At 37.1% G+C, this 19,329-nt stretch overlaps 1 protein-coding gene across 1 annotated transcript in view; it reads left to right on the top strand.

The window, feature by feature from the left end:
- The window catches only part of POLK (polymerase (DNA directed) kappa), a 78,393-nt gene extending 63,817 nt beyond the window's left edge, over nucleotides 1-14,576 (top strand). The window contains exons 7-13 of the mRNA XM_006873306.1: nucleotides 1,013-1,179; nucleotides 4,344-4,376; nucleotides 7,804-7,900; nucleotides 10,185-10,356; nucleotides 11,793-12,731; nucleotides 14,112-14,154; nucleotides 14,492-14,576. Coding sequence (XP_006873368.1) covers nucleotides 1,013-1,179; nucleotides 4,344-4,376; nucleotides 7,804-7,900; nucleotides 10,185-10,356; nucleotides 11,793-12,731; nucleotides 14,112-14,154; nucleotides 14,492-14,576 — 1,536 coding nt within the window. The remainder of the gene's footprint in view (nucleotides 1-1,012; nucleotides 1,180-4,343; nucleotides 4,377-7,803; nucleotides 7,901-10,184; nucleotides 10,357-11,792; nucleotides 12,732-14,111; nucleotides 14,155-14,491) is intronic.
- Nucleotides 14,577-19,329: the final 4,753 nt, after the last annotated feature.

The following is a 19,329-nucleotide window of genomic DNA, read 5'->3' as shown; positions in this document are numbered from 1 at the left end:
TGAAGCATCCAGCTGATATGAAGTGAGGGATGATGCACAAGAACACCCAAACTTACAGACAGTACCCATTTGACCTAGCCTCAATGGCTTGATAATCAGACTAGACTATCTGACTAGAGGCAGATTACCAAAGGAATCAAGGAAAACAAGGGTAAATTGCTACAATTTGATGATCCTGACCTATACTCATAGAGGTAGTAACTCTAAATACCAACATAGAGGGAAGGAGTCTTCACATCAAGTACCAATGCTATCCCCTCTGTACACAAGGTAGATAGGAATGGGCAACTTAGACATTGGCTACCTAAAATTAGGGGACAATAAAGGCACGAAGTGTCTGGCTTACAGGGTTTCAAGAGGGAGTTTAGTTTAAGAGGATGAGGAGAAAGAAATAGTCCCCACTGAATAATTTTTATCTTTTCTAGATGGGTCTGGTGAAAAGAGATGGGAATAAGATTCGTATGATTCAATAGTGAATAATTGTTATCATGACTAATTGCCACTGTCACATTTGTAAAGGTAGAAGTTTTGTAACAAAAACAGGAAAGTGGTTAATCTTACAGTCCAGAAACAGAGGACCCTAGGATCATCAAGGAGAAGAGCACAAGCAGAATGCGGGACCTTATCCAGAGAAGCAGAGATGCCATAGACGGAGGCAGAGATGGGGTCATGGAGAGGGGGACTGGCTGAGGACTCTTCATGGGAAGAGAGGAACTAAGAGCTGGTGGCCTGAAGGCTGACTTGAAGAATGTACTCTTTGGAGGTGTAAATTATTTTGTATATGCCTGAGTGTTTTGTTTTTGTTTTGTTTTTTAAAAAAGCTAAAGTGAATAGAGAGAAATACAGTTAACTGATGGTTAACATGAAGGGGATTATAATCATTGTAATGAAATAAGGTTTATGGTTTGTTGAATGTAAAACTGATGATCTTTCCTGTAAACTTTCACTCAATCCACAATAAAAACCTTAAAAAAAAAAAGTGAATTAATGATAAATGCTGATTCTCTTCTAGATTTCTGGAATAGGAAAAGTAACCGAGAAAATGTTAAAGGCCCTTGGAATTATTACTTGCACAGAACTCTACCAACAGAGGGCATTACTTTCGCTCCTTTTCTCTGAAACCTCTTGGCATTATTTCCTTCATATTTCCCTGGGACTAGGCTCAACACACCTGGAAAGGTATGTGTATAGTCATTTTGTTTTTTCTTTGTCATTTGCTGAAATAATCAGTTTTAACCATTCAGTTGTTGTTGTTAAGTGCCATCAAGTTGGTTCAGAGGCTTATAAATCTTTGTGAGAGCAGAAAGCCTCATCTTTCTCCCATGGAACAACTAGTGGGCTCAAACCACTGACCTTGTGGTTAGCAGTTCAGTGCTTGTCCCACAAAACCACAGCGCTTCTTAACTGTTGAGATGAGGTCTGTAAGGATAACATGTCCTAAATTTTTGTTATACCAATTGCCTCTGAGTCTCTTACAGCTGTAGGACAGAGTAGAACTGCCCCATGGGGTTTCCAATGCTGTAAATCTTTACAGGAACAGACTGCCACACTTTTCTCCCATAGTGGTTCAAACAGCTGAGTTTTCAGTTAGCAATCAAGCACTTAGCTACCGCACCATCAGGTGCCATAACATTTTGGTTGGCTAGCTTAATTCCGAATATTTGTTTTAATTAGAGCCAATGGATTAGCTACCAGAGAAAAGGGGAAAGGAATAAAGAAGCCCTCCTAAGTTGGTTTGAGCAATTGGATAGATTGGACAAGAGGAACAATTGTTTCTTCAGAATGTTAGGGGAATGCTGATGGTCAGGTTACTTAGGAGAGAAATATGCTTCATACTTCCAAATTCACTCAAAGTGAAACGATTCAATGATACTTTGAAAACCTATAGTGAACTAGCTATAACTCTTTTCTTTTCCAGATTTGGAAATTATTCATTTAATACTGAGTACCTCTTCCATGTTAGGCATTGAGGCTAGCAGCCAACTGCACTAAGTCCTACCTTCATGGAGCATACAGACTTGTGTGGAGACCAGAAATAATCAGAAAAGCAAAAAATGAAGCAAAGTGAAGGCAAAACCCTCACTTGAGGAGTAGGATTAGGGGGTTTGGGAGTGGACAGCCATCAGCCAGGGTCAAAGATCTGCAGGATCCAGTACTTCTTAACTATTGAATATCCAGGGAAAGAGTATTCCAAGCAGATGGGGCAACTAGAAGAAAGGCCCTGTGTAGGGTTTCCTTCCATGTCACTTTCCCCCTCGATCTTAAATAGAGCTTCCCTAGAGCTCGAAGGATACAAGGACTTCTGGTGTGGTGCTGTAGGATCAGCACTGGACTGCAAACCACAAGGTCAGCAGTTCAAACCCACCACCTGCTCCTCAGAGACCCTCTGCAGGGCCACTGTGAGCCGGGACCAACTCGACAGCACCTAACAAGAACAACTGAGCTAGAAGGACCTAACAAGAACAACTGAGTGAGCTAGTAGTTGGAGGGGCTGTGAAGAAGGGGGATCAAAAAAGAATGAGGTCCTAGAAGTAAAATCTGGGTATTTTCAATTTTGCTTTCATCTTGACAGCCTGCCATCAAAAGAACTCCTTTATAGTCTTGAGCTCAAACTAATGGACAACAGTTAAGATTACTGAGGATGCCTTTAAAAGAAAACCATATCAGTTATATAGTTTATCAGAGAGCATAGTGGCTCCATCGGATAAACATTGGACTGCAAACCACAAGGTCAACGGTCCGAGCCAACCAGCCTCTCCCTGGGAGAAAGATGAGGCTTTCTGTTCCCACAAAGATTTATAGCTTCAGAAACCCTATACAGTATTGCTATGAGTAGGAACTGACTCAAAGGCATTTAAAACAACACTAACAAATATAGTCTATCACTAGTTAAACCTGCTAAATCTAACAAAGGCTGCAAAGCTGATTGTATAGCTTTTCTCATCTCTCCCTACTCCTCATTGTTTTGCATCCACTGATAGCTGGCTTTGGTCTTAGGTGAATATAATGAAAGACAAGAAAAAGAATTCCTAATACTATGAAAAGCTAATATTTGAACATAATGTTATGTATGTTAAGTTCCATTGAGTTGTTTCTGACTCATAGTGACCCTGTATAGGGTTTCTGAGGAGCGGCTTGTAAGTTTGAACCACTGACCTTGTAGTTCAATCACTTACGGTCCAGTGTTTATCCTACAGCGCCATGCCAGGACACCTGTTTGAGCATAATAGGAAGTAAATGTTTTCTTTTGTCTTTATCTTCTTTATATTTCCATAGTGCAAGAAAATGATATAGTTCTTACTATGTTCTGGTGTTACAGGATAAGCACTGGACTGCTAATCACAAAGTCTGTGGTTCAAACCCACCAGCCACTCCTCAGAAGCCCTATACAGGGTCGTTATGAGTCAGATCTAACTCAACAGCACTTAACAACAGCAACAGTGTCACAGCACACTTTAACCTATGACACTTTGAAATGCTCTTCAGGAACATTTATAGATAATTTATAATAATACAAAATAGCAAGCCTGCCTTCTCCCCAACATTCTTATTCCCCTGCTCTGCATTCTTTTTTAGTCTGTAGGGCTTCTGCCTTTTGACATATTTCATATCTACATCTAAATTTGTGTATCTTGCTCCCTCCCTGTAAGTTCCTTAAGGGTAGGCGCTTGGTCTGTTTTGTTCATGACTTTATCTCCAGGCCCAAAATTGGTGCTTGATTCCTAGTAGGTGTAGGTTCAATAAGTATTTGGAAAATGAATAATCTACTTGCTGTTTCAGTTGCTCCGATAAAAGTCGCTAGAGTCCTGTCAAACCAGTTGATTTCAATTCCATATCTTCAGCCTATTGCTGTGCACCATGTCTATGTTGTTGTTAAGTGCTTTCGAGCCGGTTTCTACTCAGAGTGACCCTGTATGATAAGTGCATAATGAGTAGACTGTAGGAGAGAGAAGTTAATGTACCAGGCCAAAATGAGAAAACTGATTGAATTATTTACTATTTATTTATATCCTACAACTGCAAGCTATTATGCTATCACTTCAAATTTATTCATATCAATGTGGATTTTCTATATTCAGGCTTTTGATAGGAGCAATTTAAAATATCAACTAATCTTCAGGTTTGTTCTTTTCAATTGATAGAGACTTGTTCGTAACACAGCCAATCACATTAGCATCTAATCTATGTTCTTTGGTGATAGTTTCAGTTTTAGATAAGAAGAGTTCACTATTTAACATGATATATAAAGTTAACTAAAATATTCTCTTGGCTGACTAAAAGGAAGTTAGTTGTCTTTTGAGAAGAAAAAAAAATTAATAAAGCCTTTTTTTCCCCCCCTCAAGGGATGGAGAGAGGAAAAGTATGAGCGTTGAGAGGTAATATTTTATTAGTTATTTATTGTTTATAAGTAATTCATGTTATTTTTAACTCATTTTTGAATTAATTTTTACAAAATATGTCAAAACAAAATTTATTTAGGAACCCAGTAACAATTTTCAGGAGTTCACACTCCCAAAGTCAATAATCTTTAGTTATATGATCAATGGGAACATAATGAACTGCAACTATTTTTATTATTTAATGTTTTTTCTTCTGCCAAGTGATAAACCACTACTGTTAGGATTCCAAGTCTTTACTTCTATTCTGGTTTATAAGAAAAGTGATGTTGATTATTTCATTAGGTAGTAACAATGAGAGTTCTTCCTGAAACTCCTCAAATCTTGGTGAACGAGAAGAGAAATCAAATAGTGACGTATTATTGGTAAAAGAGAGCTTAAAGATGATCTAGTGTGGTACATTATAATTTTGTTTGTATATCAAATGAAATCTTGACTGAACTTCAGTGTTTGGAGAAAGGTGTTATTTTGAAAAGTCCCTCAATGATCTCCTCAAAGAATCTTAATTCCACTTAGACGTTTAGGGACTGCTCACCAAGTATACTTTTGTGTTAATTTTTCTTACATATTATTTGTGATTAGAAAGAGTTGAAGAACTTGTGCAAGATTCAATAAATAACTTTGATAAACATTGTTATTTTAGACTACAATTTACACAAAGGTAACCAAAAGAAAAAAGAAAGCATCCCAAAGTGAAACAGTATTGTCCTATTTAATGAATGCATTTTCTTCAATTTTGTCTTTTATTATTAAAACAAGAATGTGTTCTCTGCCACTTTTTTTTTTTTTTTACAAGTTTTTATTGTGAATTAAGTGATAGCTTACATGAAATGTTCTCTGCTTCTCTTTCTAGAAATTCTTCTTGACTTCTTTAAAATTGCATTAAAACATTAAACTTTGGGTAGGCTTTGAAATTTATATCACATACTAAGAACTCTTACAGTGTATAAGAAAGCAAACCAGTAGAAAAAATGGAAAAATGATATAAATGGTTAACAGAAAAGGAAACGCAGTGGTGTTAAAACATGGGAGGATATTTTCGATTCTATTTAGAAAGTTCTCTGAGATTGAATTTGTCATCTATTATATTGGCAAAGATTGACATACTTTATTGACAAGACTATAGAAGTGAAAAAAGTTTAGATTCTTAAGCAGGACAGGATGGTGTATTCGTTTTCTAATGCTGCTATAACAAATGGCCACAAATTTAGTGGTTTAAAACAAGACAAATTTATTTTCTCACAATTTTAGAGGTTAGAAGTCAAAAAAGAATGCATAATTGTGTTCTTTTTGTAGGCTCTAAGAGACACTCTGTTTCCTTGCCTTTCCTAACTTTTAGAGACCACCTGAATTCCTTGGCTTATGGCCCCATCCCTATCCTCAACCCCAGCAGCATAGCATCTTCTACACACACTCTCTCTCCCTGACTTTGATCCTCCTTCTGCCTCTTATAAGGACCCTTGTTATACATAGTTGTTGTTGTTGAATGCTTTCAAGTCAGTTCCGACTCATAACAACCCTGTATAGGGTTTCCAAGGAGTGGCTGGTGGGTTTGAACTGCCGATCCTGCAGCTTAAATTGACCTTGCAGCCCAGTGCATTACCCTACAGTGCCACATGAGGATAGTTGATAGATACTTCCAAATTGCCTACACAGGGTTGCTGAGAATCAGAACCAACTTGACAGCACTTAACAACAACATCAACTATCTAACAAAAATTCTTACAACTTGAATAATGTCCATCACGATAAATGGAGAAAAGATTGAAATTGTCAAGGATTTCATTTTACTTGTATCTATAATCAATGCTCGTGGAAATAGTCAAGAAATCAAGCAACGTATTGCATCCAGTGAATCTGTTGCAAAAGACTTCTTAAAAGTATTAAAGAGCAAAAATGTCAGTTTGAGAACTAAGGTGCACCTGCCCAGCCATGGCGTATGTATTGCTTCATATGCATGTGATAGCTGGACAGTGAGTAACAAAGACTGGAGGAGAACTGATGCATTTGAATGATGGTGTTGGCAATGAATATTGAATATACCATGGACTTCAGGAGAACAATCATATCTGTGTTAGAATAAGTCTAGATGGAGTGTTCCTTAGAAAGGAGGGTGGTGAGACTTAGACTTCATCCACCTTACTTTGGACATGTTGTCAGGAAGGATCAGTGGACATCACACATGGTAAAGTAGAGGGTCAGCTAAAAAGAGGAAGACCCTCAATAAGAGGGGTTGATATGGTGGTTGTAACATAACAATAATTGTAAGGATGCACAGGACTGGCCAGTATTTTGTTCTGTTATACACAGGGTTGCTATGAGTTGGAATCAACTCCATGACACCTAACAACACTATTCAAAATCAGAGCTACTTTGGTCACACAGATGTTTTTTAGGAATTCATCACAGTATAATCACATGTCAGTTAACATGCTTACAAAGTTATTCATTGCAGCTTTTTATTTTTAATGGTAGCAAAAGATTGAAAATAACTAAATAACCATGAGTAAAGAATTGGTTAAATTTTGTTACATCTTTAAATGGGATGTTATGCAACCATATAAAATTGAAGAAGTTATTTACTTATAGGGAATTCTTACCAAGATGAATTGAGCAAAGCAAGAGGCTGAACAATGTGTCTACTATTCTACTGTTTATATAAAAAAAAAATGAGAAAAAGATGTTTGTTTGCTTATACAGGAATATAATATTTCTGGAGGAATTAATAAGAATAAAACAGTGATGGCATTAGCTGCTAGTGGGAGGAGAGTTGGGCAACTAGGTATTTCAGGAGACAGGGACTCTGTATAGGGATTTGCTCAGGGACATATACTTAGCACACTGATCTCTCCTTCGTCTCTTCCTCTCTTACGTTTATATGCATTCAACTTCTTTTAACACTCTTGTACAGATGAATTCAAGATTTGTACATTTATTTATAACTGTCCTCCATTTCTAGTTGCTGTTAGACAACTTTCTAGGTGCCTTACTTGGAGAGATTTCCCTTCCAGAAAATACATGTGCAAGAAACAGTTTGAATAATGTTCATGTCTATATTTTCTTAAGAAAATCCTCTGTAGTAAAGTCTATGTGCACGTATACTCAGTGTGTTGTAGATTCTGGGGACATTGTCATTGTCTGTTAGTGCTTTGAATCACCTTTTTTATAATATTGCAGAGAAAAGTGAGAGCATAAGTTATGTCTTTGCTAATCTAAATGGTTTACCATTATTTAGGCAGATCTTAGTTGTTTTTATTTAATACAATTATATCTTAGTACATCTAACATTTTATTGTGTGCTGTAGAAAATAGAACAATGCTAGGCCATTTAAATATACTGTATCATTCTTAAAATATCTTGAATTGCAGCTGACTGGGTGCACCAAAATCATTCATGTCTTTCTAGAACATTCAGTGAGATAAGTAAAGCAGAAGAACAGTATAGCTTATGCCAAGAACTTTGCAGTGAACTTGCTCACGATCTTCAGAAAGAAGGACTTAAGGTATGTTCTTTTGAGATGCTGCTTGAAAACTTTACAGAGATGCTACCTTATTCAGGAGTTAGATTACTTATCTCATAAGATTAATGCAAATAGAAAAATGTCAAAAGAGAATGTTCTCATCATCAACAAACAGAGACAGATTCAGTTTTGACTTATATCTGAGGCCTGTTGTTGTTGTTAAGTGCCGTCAAGTTGGTTCCAACTCATAGGGACCCTGTATAGTGTCTGTTTCCAAGGAGCGGCTGGTGAGCTTCAACCACTCACCTTGCAGTTCAAATAGACTTTGCAGTCCAATGCATTAACCCACAACCTAGTACGAAGTTATTATATAGGGAAGCATCTTAGGAGACTCAAGTAGTTCCCAGGTAATTCTAGAGTTCCAACCACCTAGGGAGTAGATTTGAATAAATTCAAAACCAGAGTTATATTGGCAAAAGGCAAGAGAACAATTACCCATCCTCAAGTGGTTAACGGAGGTGACTGCTAACCAAAAGGCTTGAAGTTCAAGTCCCCTCAAATGTCTTGGAAGAGAGCTTTAGTGACCCACTTCCAAAAACACAGCTACTGAAAACCCTATGGTGCACAGTTCTACACACGCACTATGTCACCATGAGTCAGAACCAACTCAACAGTGAGTGATTTGATTAGTTCTGTATTTCCATAATATAAAGGCTCTCCCTGTCATCCTTTAATGTTCTTCCCACGTAGACCGTGACCTTCTAGAATAGGGTATTTTATTTTAGGAGTCCTGGTTGTAGCTCTGTAGGATAAGTGCAGGACCACAAGTCCAGTTTGAACCACAAGGTTGGCGGTTCAAACTCGCCAGCCCCTTAGAAACCCTTTACTGGGTTACTGTGAGTCAGAACCAACTCGATGGCACTTAACAACAACAACTTTTTACACAAAATGCCTGGAAGACTTAGAACTGTCTGTTTTATAATCTTCACTCCCAACAGTCTCTGTTTAGCATTTTCCTGGCATTCTCAAGCCAGAGGTGGGATTATTACAAAGTGTAATACCAAAGTATTAAAACATTATAAAGAATGAGATCTGTTAAGTGAGTATTTTTCTCATAATCTATCATCACTTGAATATAAAAGGAGTTCTTACGTGTTAAGTGTTTAGAATAATATCTGGTATATCATAGGTGCACAGTAAGTATTAAAAGTTCTATTCAAGAACTTTTAAATGAAGTCTTTTATAAATCATTTCCCCCTCCTTTGTAAGAGTGACTTCTTCCTCTAAAAGAGATTTAGTGAAAAAAAAGAGGATGCTCAGTTAACTTTACCCTTAATATAAATATCTTTTACAAAGATTTGATTGGGGATGGGATAATAATTCTGGTTAAAATGTCATTTTTACATTACTTATGGATTTTGTTCTTTTATGATAATTCTCATTACCATACTTTGTGAGTCATTTATTACACTTTCATATTCTTATATGAGGGAGTACTGTGGCTCTGTAGGATAAACACTGAACTGCTCCAAAAGAGAAAGATGAAGTTTTCTGCTCCCATGAAGATCTGTAAACTTGGAAGCCCTATACAGGGTTGTTGTGAGTCAGAATCGACTTGTCAGCACTTAACCACAACAGTATTTTTTTTTTTTTTTTTAATTTAAGGTTTTTATTGTGGATTGAGTGAAAGTTTACAGGGCACGTCATCAGTTTCACATTCAACCATTCATATAACTTGTTTCATTACATTGATTATAATCCCTCCATATACCATGAGTTGAAAGTATTTCTCTCTATCCACTTTAGCTTTTTAAAAAACACACAAACAAAAAAACCCACTCAGGCATATGTAATAATTTACATCTCCAAAGGGCACCTTCTACAAGTCTGCTCCTGGCCACCAGCTCTTAGTCCTTCTCTTCTTAGTTGATGAATCTAGAGTCCTCAGCTGCTCCCCCTCTCCATGCCCCCATCTCTGCCTCCATCTCTGGCGCTGCTGCTTCTCTGGATAAGGTCCTGCATTCTATTTTTGTGTTCCTTTCTTGGTGGTCCTAGGGTCCTCTGTTTCTGGACTATAAGATTAACCACTCCCCTTTTCTTTTTTTGTTACAAAACTTCTACCTTTACAAGTGTGACAGTGGCGATTAGTCATGATAACAGTTATTCTCTATTGAATCTTACGAATCTTATCCCCATCTCCTTTCACCAGACCCATAACAGTATTCTTATATGTACACCACATACTCTTCTGAATTTTTCTAACTTGTTAAATAAATTTTTTGCTAGAAGTTAAAAGCTGTGTGTAATTACATTCTGTTTGTTATAGGGTAGAACTGTTACCATTAAACTGAAGAATGTGAATTTTGAAGTAAAAACTCGTGCATCTACAGTTTCATCTGTTGTTTCTACTGCAGAAGAAATATTTGCCGTTGCCAAGGACCTGCTGAGAACAGAAATTGATGCTGATTTTCCACATCCCTTGAAATTAAGACTTATGGGTATAACTTTTCTCCTTGCTCCTTAATTCTGTTAGATTTTCTGAAATAATCATTTAAAAATCACTTCCACTTTATTTCTTGATCCTAATTAGTTGGTTCTAAGCTGCTGTCATTTATGATAATTCTTAAAACCTTAGTCATGTGAAATAATGGTCATTAGGTTGAATATAGTAAAAACTAATTAAAGTCTCTCTTTTTCAGTCCCTTATCTTAAATCTTTGGGACAAAGTATGTTTGCAAATTCAGAACTTTTCAGATATCAGAAAGCAGATTCAGTGTATATTGAGTATATTTTTTGATAGTTATTAATTAGTATTCCTTTGGGGACTGGGGCAGCACTCCATGATCGAATGCATTAATATTTCTTTGTTGTTTTTGTTAAGTGCCATGGAATCGGTTCCAACTTAATCTCAAGTCCTAGTGACCTTGTATGAACCACCACCCTTGTGGCTAGCAGTCTAGTACTTACCCTACAGTGCCACACGAGGACACGTGATTGAAGTATGAGCACGAATAATTATCTGTGGAGAGAGAGATGAGTTTGTACCCTGTGTATCCAGTTCCAGTTTATGTTCCAGTTAAATACAATGGCAGAACTATCAGTACAAATCTTACCTTAGAATTTCCATTCAATTGCAAGAAATGACTAGCCAAAACAAAACAAAATAATATTCACACTAAGTGTAAAGAGTATAAAGAGATTCTGTCAGCTTTGTCACTACTATCATTTGTTGCTTACAATTTTCAGAGCTTTTTGGATTTCAGGATTACAGATAAGAGATGATGGTACTTTATAATCACATTTCTAGTCACCACCTGGTCAAAAGAAAACAAAGCACACTTCCAAAGTATGAGAGAGTGCATATGGATAAGCAATCCAGATGCCCACTTTACTATTAAAAGTAGCTTATTTGCCTTAACTTTAATATATAAAAGACAGCACATGCTGAAATAGATTGAACACAGTAACTTTAAATAAAAGACCTAAAGCGTCTGTGTGGTTGATTACAGTAGCTACTTAGTAATCAATAGTATTGTGTATCATCTCATATATTAAGTAAAAGACACATATAATTATGCCATGCAGGAGAAAGATGAGGCTTTCTGCTCCTGCAGAATTTAAAGCTTCAGAACCTTATATAGGGTCACTATGAGTTTGACCCGACTCAGCACCATTTAACAACAGTAATCACACCAACTCTATCATAGAATTAATATTTAATGATTCTCAGCTTTATAAAGGAAAACAGATTCCCAGTCAAAATACCAGCTTGGGAAAATAGCCTTTCGTTCTGAAAATAATTGCTTCTCATTTCCCTCTAACCAACCTTTTTGTGTGTCTGTTGCATCAGTATTATGTAAATGTTTTTATGTGCTGTGAGTGAATTAAGTTTTGTTGAATCTGACATTGATTTATCGTGGTTGGTTTCATTTAGGTGTGCGGATATCTAGTTTTCCCAACGAAGAAGATAAGAAACACCAACAAAGGAGCATTATTGGCTTCTTACAGGCTAGAAACCAAGCCCTGCCAGCCAGTGGGTGTGTACTGGAGAAAACTGACAAAGATCAGTTTATAAAACCTCAGGAAATAACTCCTCAGAAGAGTTTCTTTGATAAAAAAAGATCAGAAATGAAGTGGAGCCACCAGGACGCATGTAAATGTGAAACTCTGAATAAACAAAGTGTACACACATCACAGCCCTTTCAAGTTTCAAAGATGAATGAGAACTTTGAAGCGGCAGAGAATTCAGATAGCTGTCAGATATTTACCTGTCCTGTTTGCTTTCGAGAGCAAGAAAACATCAGTTTAGAAGCCTTTAATAGACATGTGGATGCATGTCTTAGGGGACCTTCTGTCAGTGAAGAACATGCTTCCTCTTCAGAAATTAACACAAAAGAAAATGTGCATCATTCTCTTTCACTCAGTGAGAAGCAGACTTCGGAAACCCATGAGAATAATATAGAAGTCACTTTAGTAGACTATGAAGATTTGGCAGAAACCAGAGATAACATATCTACTAAAGCAGAAAGTATAGATGCTTTAAACAATAAGGAAAGGGAAGGGGAATATCCCAGCCTTCCAAGCAAGTCTTTTAATATGGAATGCTTTCATCAGAATTCTTCTTGTACTGTTTCATTGGAAAATCAAGATGGCAGGTCATTAAATAGGCAAAAATCCCTCCAGCCGCATTTCCAAGAAATGATAACAGACCAAGCTCTAGTTTGTCCTGTCTGCAACTTAAAACAAAAGACTTCGGATCTTTCTCTTTTCAATATGCATGTGGATGTTTGCTTAAATAAAGACATTATTCAGGAAATGAGGAAGGATAAAGTTAATCCAGTTAACCAACCCAAAGACAACTCGAGAAGTACTGGTGAGTTTGCAATCATTGTAGAAAAGACTTGATTTTCTAGGTCTTATTACAGTTGGGCTATTATTACAGTAGGAGAAGGAACTCTGGTAGCGTAATGGTTACGAATTGGGCTGCTAACCTCAAGGATGGCAGTTCGTAGCTACCAGCTGTTCCACGGGAGAAAGATGAGGCATTCTGCTCCCGTAAAGATTTGTAGCCTCGGAAACCCTGTGCAGGATCACTATGAGTCGGAACCGACTCCACGGTACTTACCAACAGCGACATTACAGTAGGGGAGTCCTGCTGTGGTGCTGTAAGATAAGCACAGGACTGCAAGGTTGGTTAACTGCAAGTTGGCAGTTCAAACTTACCAGCCACTCCTCAGAAACCCTATACAGAGTCGCTAAGAATCAGAACAGACTCAAAGGCACTTTAAAACAACAGCATTACAATAATGAGATTTTTGTTATATCGGAAGCAAGTACCATTAAAGGGATGGCTTGTGTTGCCGTTTAGGGGAATGTTAGAGCCTTACCATAGGTTAGAATTAGCTGAAACCATTAGATTTTGAATTTGGGAAATTTTAATTTGGGCTTGATTTGAACTCAGAGGTTTAAGGAGCTGAGTGATAAAATCAAATAAGAAATTCCTTAGAAGAACTGGGGTGGTGCTGTGGTTTAATGTGCTGGACTGCAAAGTTGTTTGAACCAGAATTCGGCAGTTTATGCTTACCAGCCAGTCCTAAAAAACTCTATACAGGCTCGCTATAGGTTGGAATTGACTAAACGGCACTTAACAACAACAATTACAGTCAGAATTGGGGCCCTGGCGTGGCACTGTAGGATAAGCACTGGACTGCTAACTGCAAGGTTGGTGGTTCAAACCCACCATCCACTCCTTGGAAACCCTATACAGGGTCACTATGAGGTGGAACCAACTTGATGGCACTTAACAACAGTCAGAAAGCCTTTTTAACTTTTTTTTTTTTTTCTTTTTGTAGTTTTGACTCTAGCCAACTTTTAAAAAATAAGTTTAATACTGATAGACAGTAAATTACAAAGAAATTATGCTTATAAAATTAGTTTATAAACTATAGTACTGAGGAAGATTTTTATTATTATTAATCAGCTTTAACTTTCAGTTTGTTGTTGTTGTTGTTAAGTGCCGTCGAGTCGGTTCCAACCCATAGCGACCCTGTACAGGGTTTCCGAGGGTGTAAATCTTTATAGGAGTAGAAAGCCTCATCTTTCTCCCGCGGAGCAGCTGGTAGTTTTGAACCGCTGACCTTAAGGTTCGCAGCCCGATTCGTAACCACTACGCTACCAGAGCTCCTTTGTTAGAGTTTTTAAATTGTTTCACACTTCTCATCATGATACTTCTTGTCTTCTATTCCTTCTGTAGGTAGCTCAGACAAAGTACAGAAGATGGTAACAAGAACAAAAAGGTATGTCAGAATCAACTCGACGGCAACTGGTTTGGTTTTTGTTTGCTTTTGTTTAAACATTAAGGAAACTGTCTGCAAAACTCATATTTTGAGATCTGAGTACTGGGCTGCTAACCTTAAGATTGGTGGTTCACACCCATCAGCCACTCCTTGAAAACCCTATACAGGATTGCTATGGTTCAGAACTGACTTGACGGCACTTAACAACAACAATTTGTGAGACTTGTTAAATCTTATTTTTATAAATTATCAAGTTACATTTTTATAATCAGTGATTTGTAAATTTAATTTTTAAATCTCTTCTTGTATTTTAATTTTGTGTTCCTTTTTATTCCAGGACAGGACTAACAACGAAGTATTCGAGATCAAAGAAAATAAAACCAAACCATTCCAAGCATACCCTTGATCTGTTTTTTAAATGAACAATGAACATTTTTGTCATTAACTTGTTCTTGTAATTGGTTACTTTATTCTTTCTAGTTGCAAGTCTGAATATTTAGTAAAAGGCAAGTGCAATAAACCCCCTCCAAAGGTTATTTCCTTTTATATGAATGAGCTTGGACTATGTAGTCATTTTCTTCTCTATACCTTTTTTAATAAAAAACATAAAAATTTCGCTTCCCGAATACATCAACTGGGAATCTGTGATGACAGGGAGAATTCTTAAAAAGAGAAACTTAAGAAAAGAATTAGTAAGTGGTTTTGTAAAAATTTTTATGATGACTATAACAGCATATTTACAAGGACACCCAGAGGTCCCAGCATAAGAATTTTTTAGCACTTACCCACTTTGTTGGCATTAGACTAGTATAATTAATCCTAGTCTCTTCAGGTACCTCATGAGCTTTCAAATTAAAATTTTCATAAGTGCTGTGAAGAATACTAGTAGAATTAGTTATTAGCAATTTTGTACCTTCAAGGAAGTATCACAGTATTATTTGTTAAAGAGAGATTTTTTTCTTAAAATTTGATTGTTTTTCTTATTGAAAATGCCCTTACCTTCTGAATAAGCAGTTGGTTCAATATTTAACCAAAGATTCAACGTAGTCATTTTCTTATATTGGACTTTTAAGTGGCAGTTTTTCATTTCCTGGCAATTATGCTGTGCTTTTTTCAGGAGAAAAATGTGCAACTGAAATGATTAATGTGTATTAGAATATCAGACATATTTAGTTATATTTTTATCACATTTTTATTTAATATTTATGAAAGAAGATGGTTTAATGATTTAAAATGGTTATTCTAAACACTTCTGAGCTATCAAATAGAGTTCTTATCAAAAGACAATAATTTAACTAGAACATGAAGATGAAAACCAGTTTCTATTAATGCTTCAGTAACTGAATCTTTTGTTGTCTTACATTTTTTTTCTTAGTTTATGTATTTTAGTTTATTATCTAGATATGTAAGTACATAGTATTTTAGGAATGGCTTAAATTAAGGTATTGCACTATCTTTGTCCAAAGTAGTAACTTATATAGATGGCTTAAAATCAGGTTTCCTGCTTATCATTATGTACTATGTTACTCTATTTTTTTATACTATGATGAATTAGAGCTTTAGTTCTTGATTGTGTGGTTGACTTATATAAGTACTGTATAGAATTGAGTTCGATGAAATACTGATTTAATGTAATGAAAGCTAGATAGCACCATATTTATTTCTGCCCTTAGGAATAACACAAAGGTGCCCTTTATTATTTTACTGGAGATCCTAGCCAATTCAATTAACAAATAAGATTAATAAAAACTAGGAACAAATGGGGGAAAAATTATTGTCAGGTGGTGTGTTTGTCTATATGAAAAAGCAAACAACTACATTTAATAAAGGAGTTTGATAATGTTTATGGCTACAAGATCATTGTATAGAATCAAGACATTTGTATAAAAAGATGATTTTACTGTCATTTATAGCTGTGTCTTTATTTGCTTCTACATATCTTTTAACTCATCCTTTCTTATTTCCCCCACCACCTCTGCCAACTCTGTTACTGAATTCTACTTCCTCTTTTGTGGCTGTTGTTGTTACGTGCCGTCAAGTGCTTCTGACTCATCATGATCCTATATAGGGTTTCCAAGGAGCAGCTGGTGAGTTTGAACCACCACCTTGCAGTTCAAATCGACCTTTTGGTCCAGTGCTTATCCCACAGCACCACACCAGGAATCCATGTTATCTTTTAAGGCTTTTGAAAGACATCCATTTCTTTCCATTCCTTTTATGAAAGCCTTATCAATTGTCTAAACTCTTACCTCCCAACTCATTTCTCAACTTGCAAATTTTTCCCTGCTCTAAACCATCTTGTGTATTTTTAAAATATTAACCATAAAGAATGCTTGTCTAATACCACTATTATATTTTAAAAATTCAAAACTCCAAAAGCTCTCAGGTGTCTCCAGAAGTATTGTAGAACAAATAGATTTTTAACAGTAGATTTTGTCTTGGTTCAAACCCACCAGCGGCTCCTTGGAAACCCTACATAGGGTCGCCATGGGTCAGAACTTACCAACAACAAAATGGTGTAAATTCTCCCACTGTGGTTTGATTCCAGGTTGCAGACATGATGTTAACCAGATCACAAAACTCCTGAAACTTTAAGTCAGCTCTTGGCAGATGGCACACGCTAGCTTCCATACTCCATGATGCATTCCAAACACTAAGCTGGCATTCAAGGCCAGGTAGGCATCTAGCTTCCTGAGTGCTGTTGTTAGTTGCCATCAAGTCATCCCTGGCTCCTGGCAACCTGTGTATAACAATGAAATGCTGCCTGTATGCCATCTTCGTGGCTGTCGGTACATTCGAGTCCATAGCTGCAGCTAGTGTGTCAGTCCCATACACAGAGGGCTGACTTGTTTTTCTTGGTTCTCTACTTTCTCAAACATGATGTCTTTTTCTAGCCATTGGTTATTTCTGATGTTCAAAATAAGCAAGTTAAAGTCTTGCCGTCCTTGCTTATTTGGTTGTGTTTATTTCTAAGACTGATTTTTTTGTTTTTTCATTCTTTTGGCATTCTACAGTATATTCAGTGTTCTGTGTCAACATCAACACCACAGTTCTAATATACCAATTCTTCTGTCTTCCTTTTTCGGTATCCAACTGTTGCTTGCATCTGAGATCATAGAAAACACCATGATTTTAGTTATCAAACATATATTTGCTTTTTAAAACTTTAAGAGGTCTTTTGCAGCAGGTTTGCCCAATGCAATGCATTATTTGATTTCTTGTCTATTGCTTCCATGGATGTTGATTGTTTTGTATGTTTGTTTGTTTGCTGTTGTTTGTTTTTTTTTTTCACTTTTTATTGTAAATTGGGTTAAAGTTTACAAACAAGATCATCAGCTTTACATTCAACAAATTATACACTTTGTTTCATCTCAATGATTACAATCCCCTCCCTGCATCAAGTTATTCTGCTTCTTTACTGTGGCATCCCTTTTAAATCTTATATTTCACAAATGAAGAAAGCAAAAATATTTGATGTACACTTAGAAAACAAGAAATATTTATTTATTAATTTAGATGTTCAGAGGGCACATTCTGACAGCTAGCCTCCTTCCTACCCACAGGCATACAGCCTTTCTCAGTTCCTGGACTTCAGACCTCACAAACTGCTCTGCTGCTCCATGCCACCGCCTCTGCCACTGTCTTTGCTGTCACTGCTTTTCTAGGTAAGGGATCTCATGCTCCACTCCTGCTCTTCCTTCTTGATGGTCCTGGGATCATCTGTTCCTGAAATGAGACATTAGCTCCTCCCCCTTTTAATTGTACATCTTCTATAATTACAGTTTTGGCAATCACAGTTAATTCTGCTAATAGTACCTCACAAATGTCATAAAATCCTACCACCTTCATCCCCCATCACCTTTAACCAGATCTGTTTGGAAAAGAGGGAAACTAGTCAGTGAGGATTCTACTTTACCCATCTCATTCTGAAACTAAGCTCACTCATGAAAACTTGTAAGCCACCCACTTCATGCCTTTATAGCACCGCCACCCAGTTTTGATTGTCAGTGTCTAAATTTCTCATATCTATCAACCCAGTACACTGAGGAAACAAGCTTGTTCCTTGAGATGATGAGTCCTTCCATTGTGGTTGGAATTTTGAGTCACTGTATTCATAAGCAAAAGTCTGGTTCGTCAAATTGCAGCAATTTGTGCTTGTTTGCATAATCAAATACCTATATCTTCCTCAGGTTGAGTTGCAAACTAGGTCAAACGAGTACTAGCTGAAAATTTGGGAGTTTCACGTATGCCTTCTTACACTTGCGACCTGCTGGCCACTTCACTCTCAGCCTTAGCCCTCGGGCTAGGTCAGTGCTCATGGGCTCAAGAGTTCACATGTCTTCCTAAACTTCAGACCAACCAGTTGTTCTTCTCTCTCGCATCTCAAGAGCAATGTGTACTAATGGAACCTGGTCAAACTCAGCCCATGCTGCATTGCTGCATTCCTCCTACCTCCATTCACAAGTAGACCCAGGTGATCACCAGTGAGCATACTAGACTGCTTACATGTTCCCTATAAGTTTTAGTTCTTGTTGTCGTTATTATTAGGTGCCATCGAGTCAGCACCGACTCATAGTGACCTTATGCACAGCAGAACCAAACAATGTCTGATCCTGAGCCAAACTCATTAATGTTGCCACACTTGAGTCCATCAATGCGGCCACCTGGCCAATCCATCTCGTTGGGGGTCTTCCTCTTTTTCTCTGACCCTCCATCTTACCCAGCATGATATCCTTCTCTAGTGACCGTTCCCTCCTGACAATATGTCCAAAGTATGAGAGACGAAGTTTGGCCATCCTAGCCTCTAAGGAGCACTCTGGCTGCACTTCTTCCAAAACAGATCTATTGGTTTATTTGGCAGCCTATGGCAAAATTCAAAGGCATCAATTCTACGATATTCCTTATTCACTATCTAGCTTTCACATCCATATGAGGTTATTGAAAATACCATGGCTTGGGTCAGGCACACCTTAGTCCTCAAAGTATGAGAGATGAAGTTTGGCCATCCTGGCCTCTAAGGAGCACTCTGGCTGCACTTCTTCCAAAACAGATCTATTGGGTTTTTTTTGCAGCCTATGGCAAAATTCAAAGGCATCAATTCTACGATATTCCTTATTCACTATCTAGCTTTCGCATCCATATGAGGTTATTGAAAATACCATGGCTTGGGTCAGG

The sequence above is a fragment of the Chrysochloris asiatica genome, unplaced genomic scaffold (genome assembly GCF_000296735.1).
Source record: "Chrysochloris asiatica unplaced genomic scaffold, ChrAsi1.0 scaffold00234, whole genome shotgun sequence".
Lineage (NCBI taxonomy): Eukaryota > Metazoa > Chordata > Mammalia > Afrosoricida > Chrysochloridae > Chrysochloris > Chrysochloris asiatica.
The sequence above is the reverse complement of the archived record's forward strand: the minus strand, read 5'-3'. Positions and strand labels throughout refer to the sequence as shown.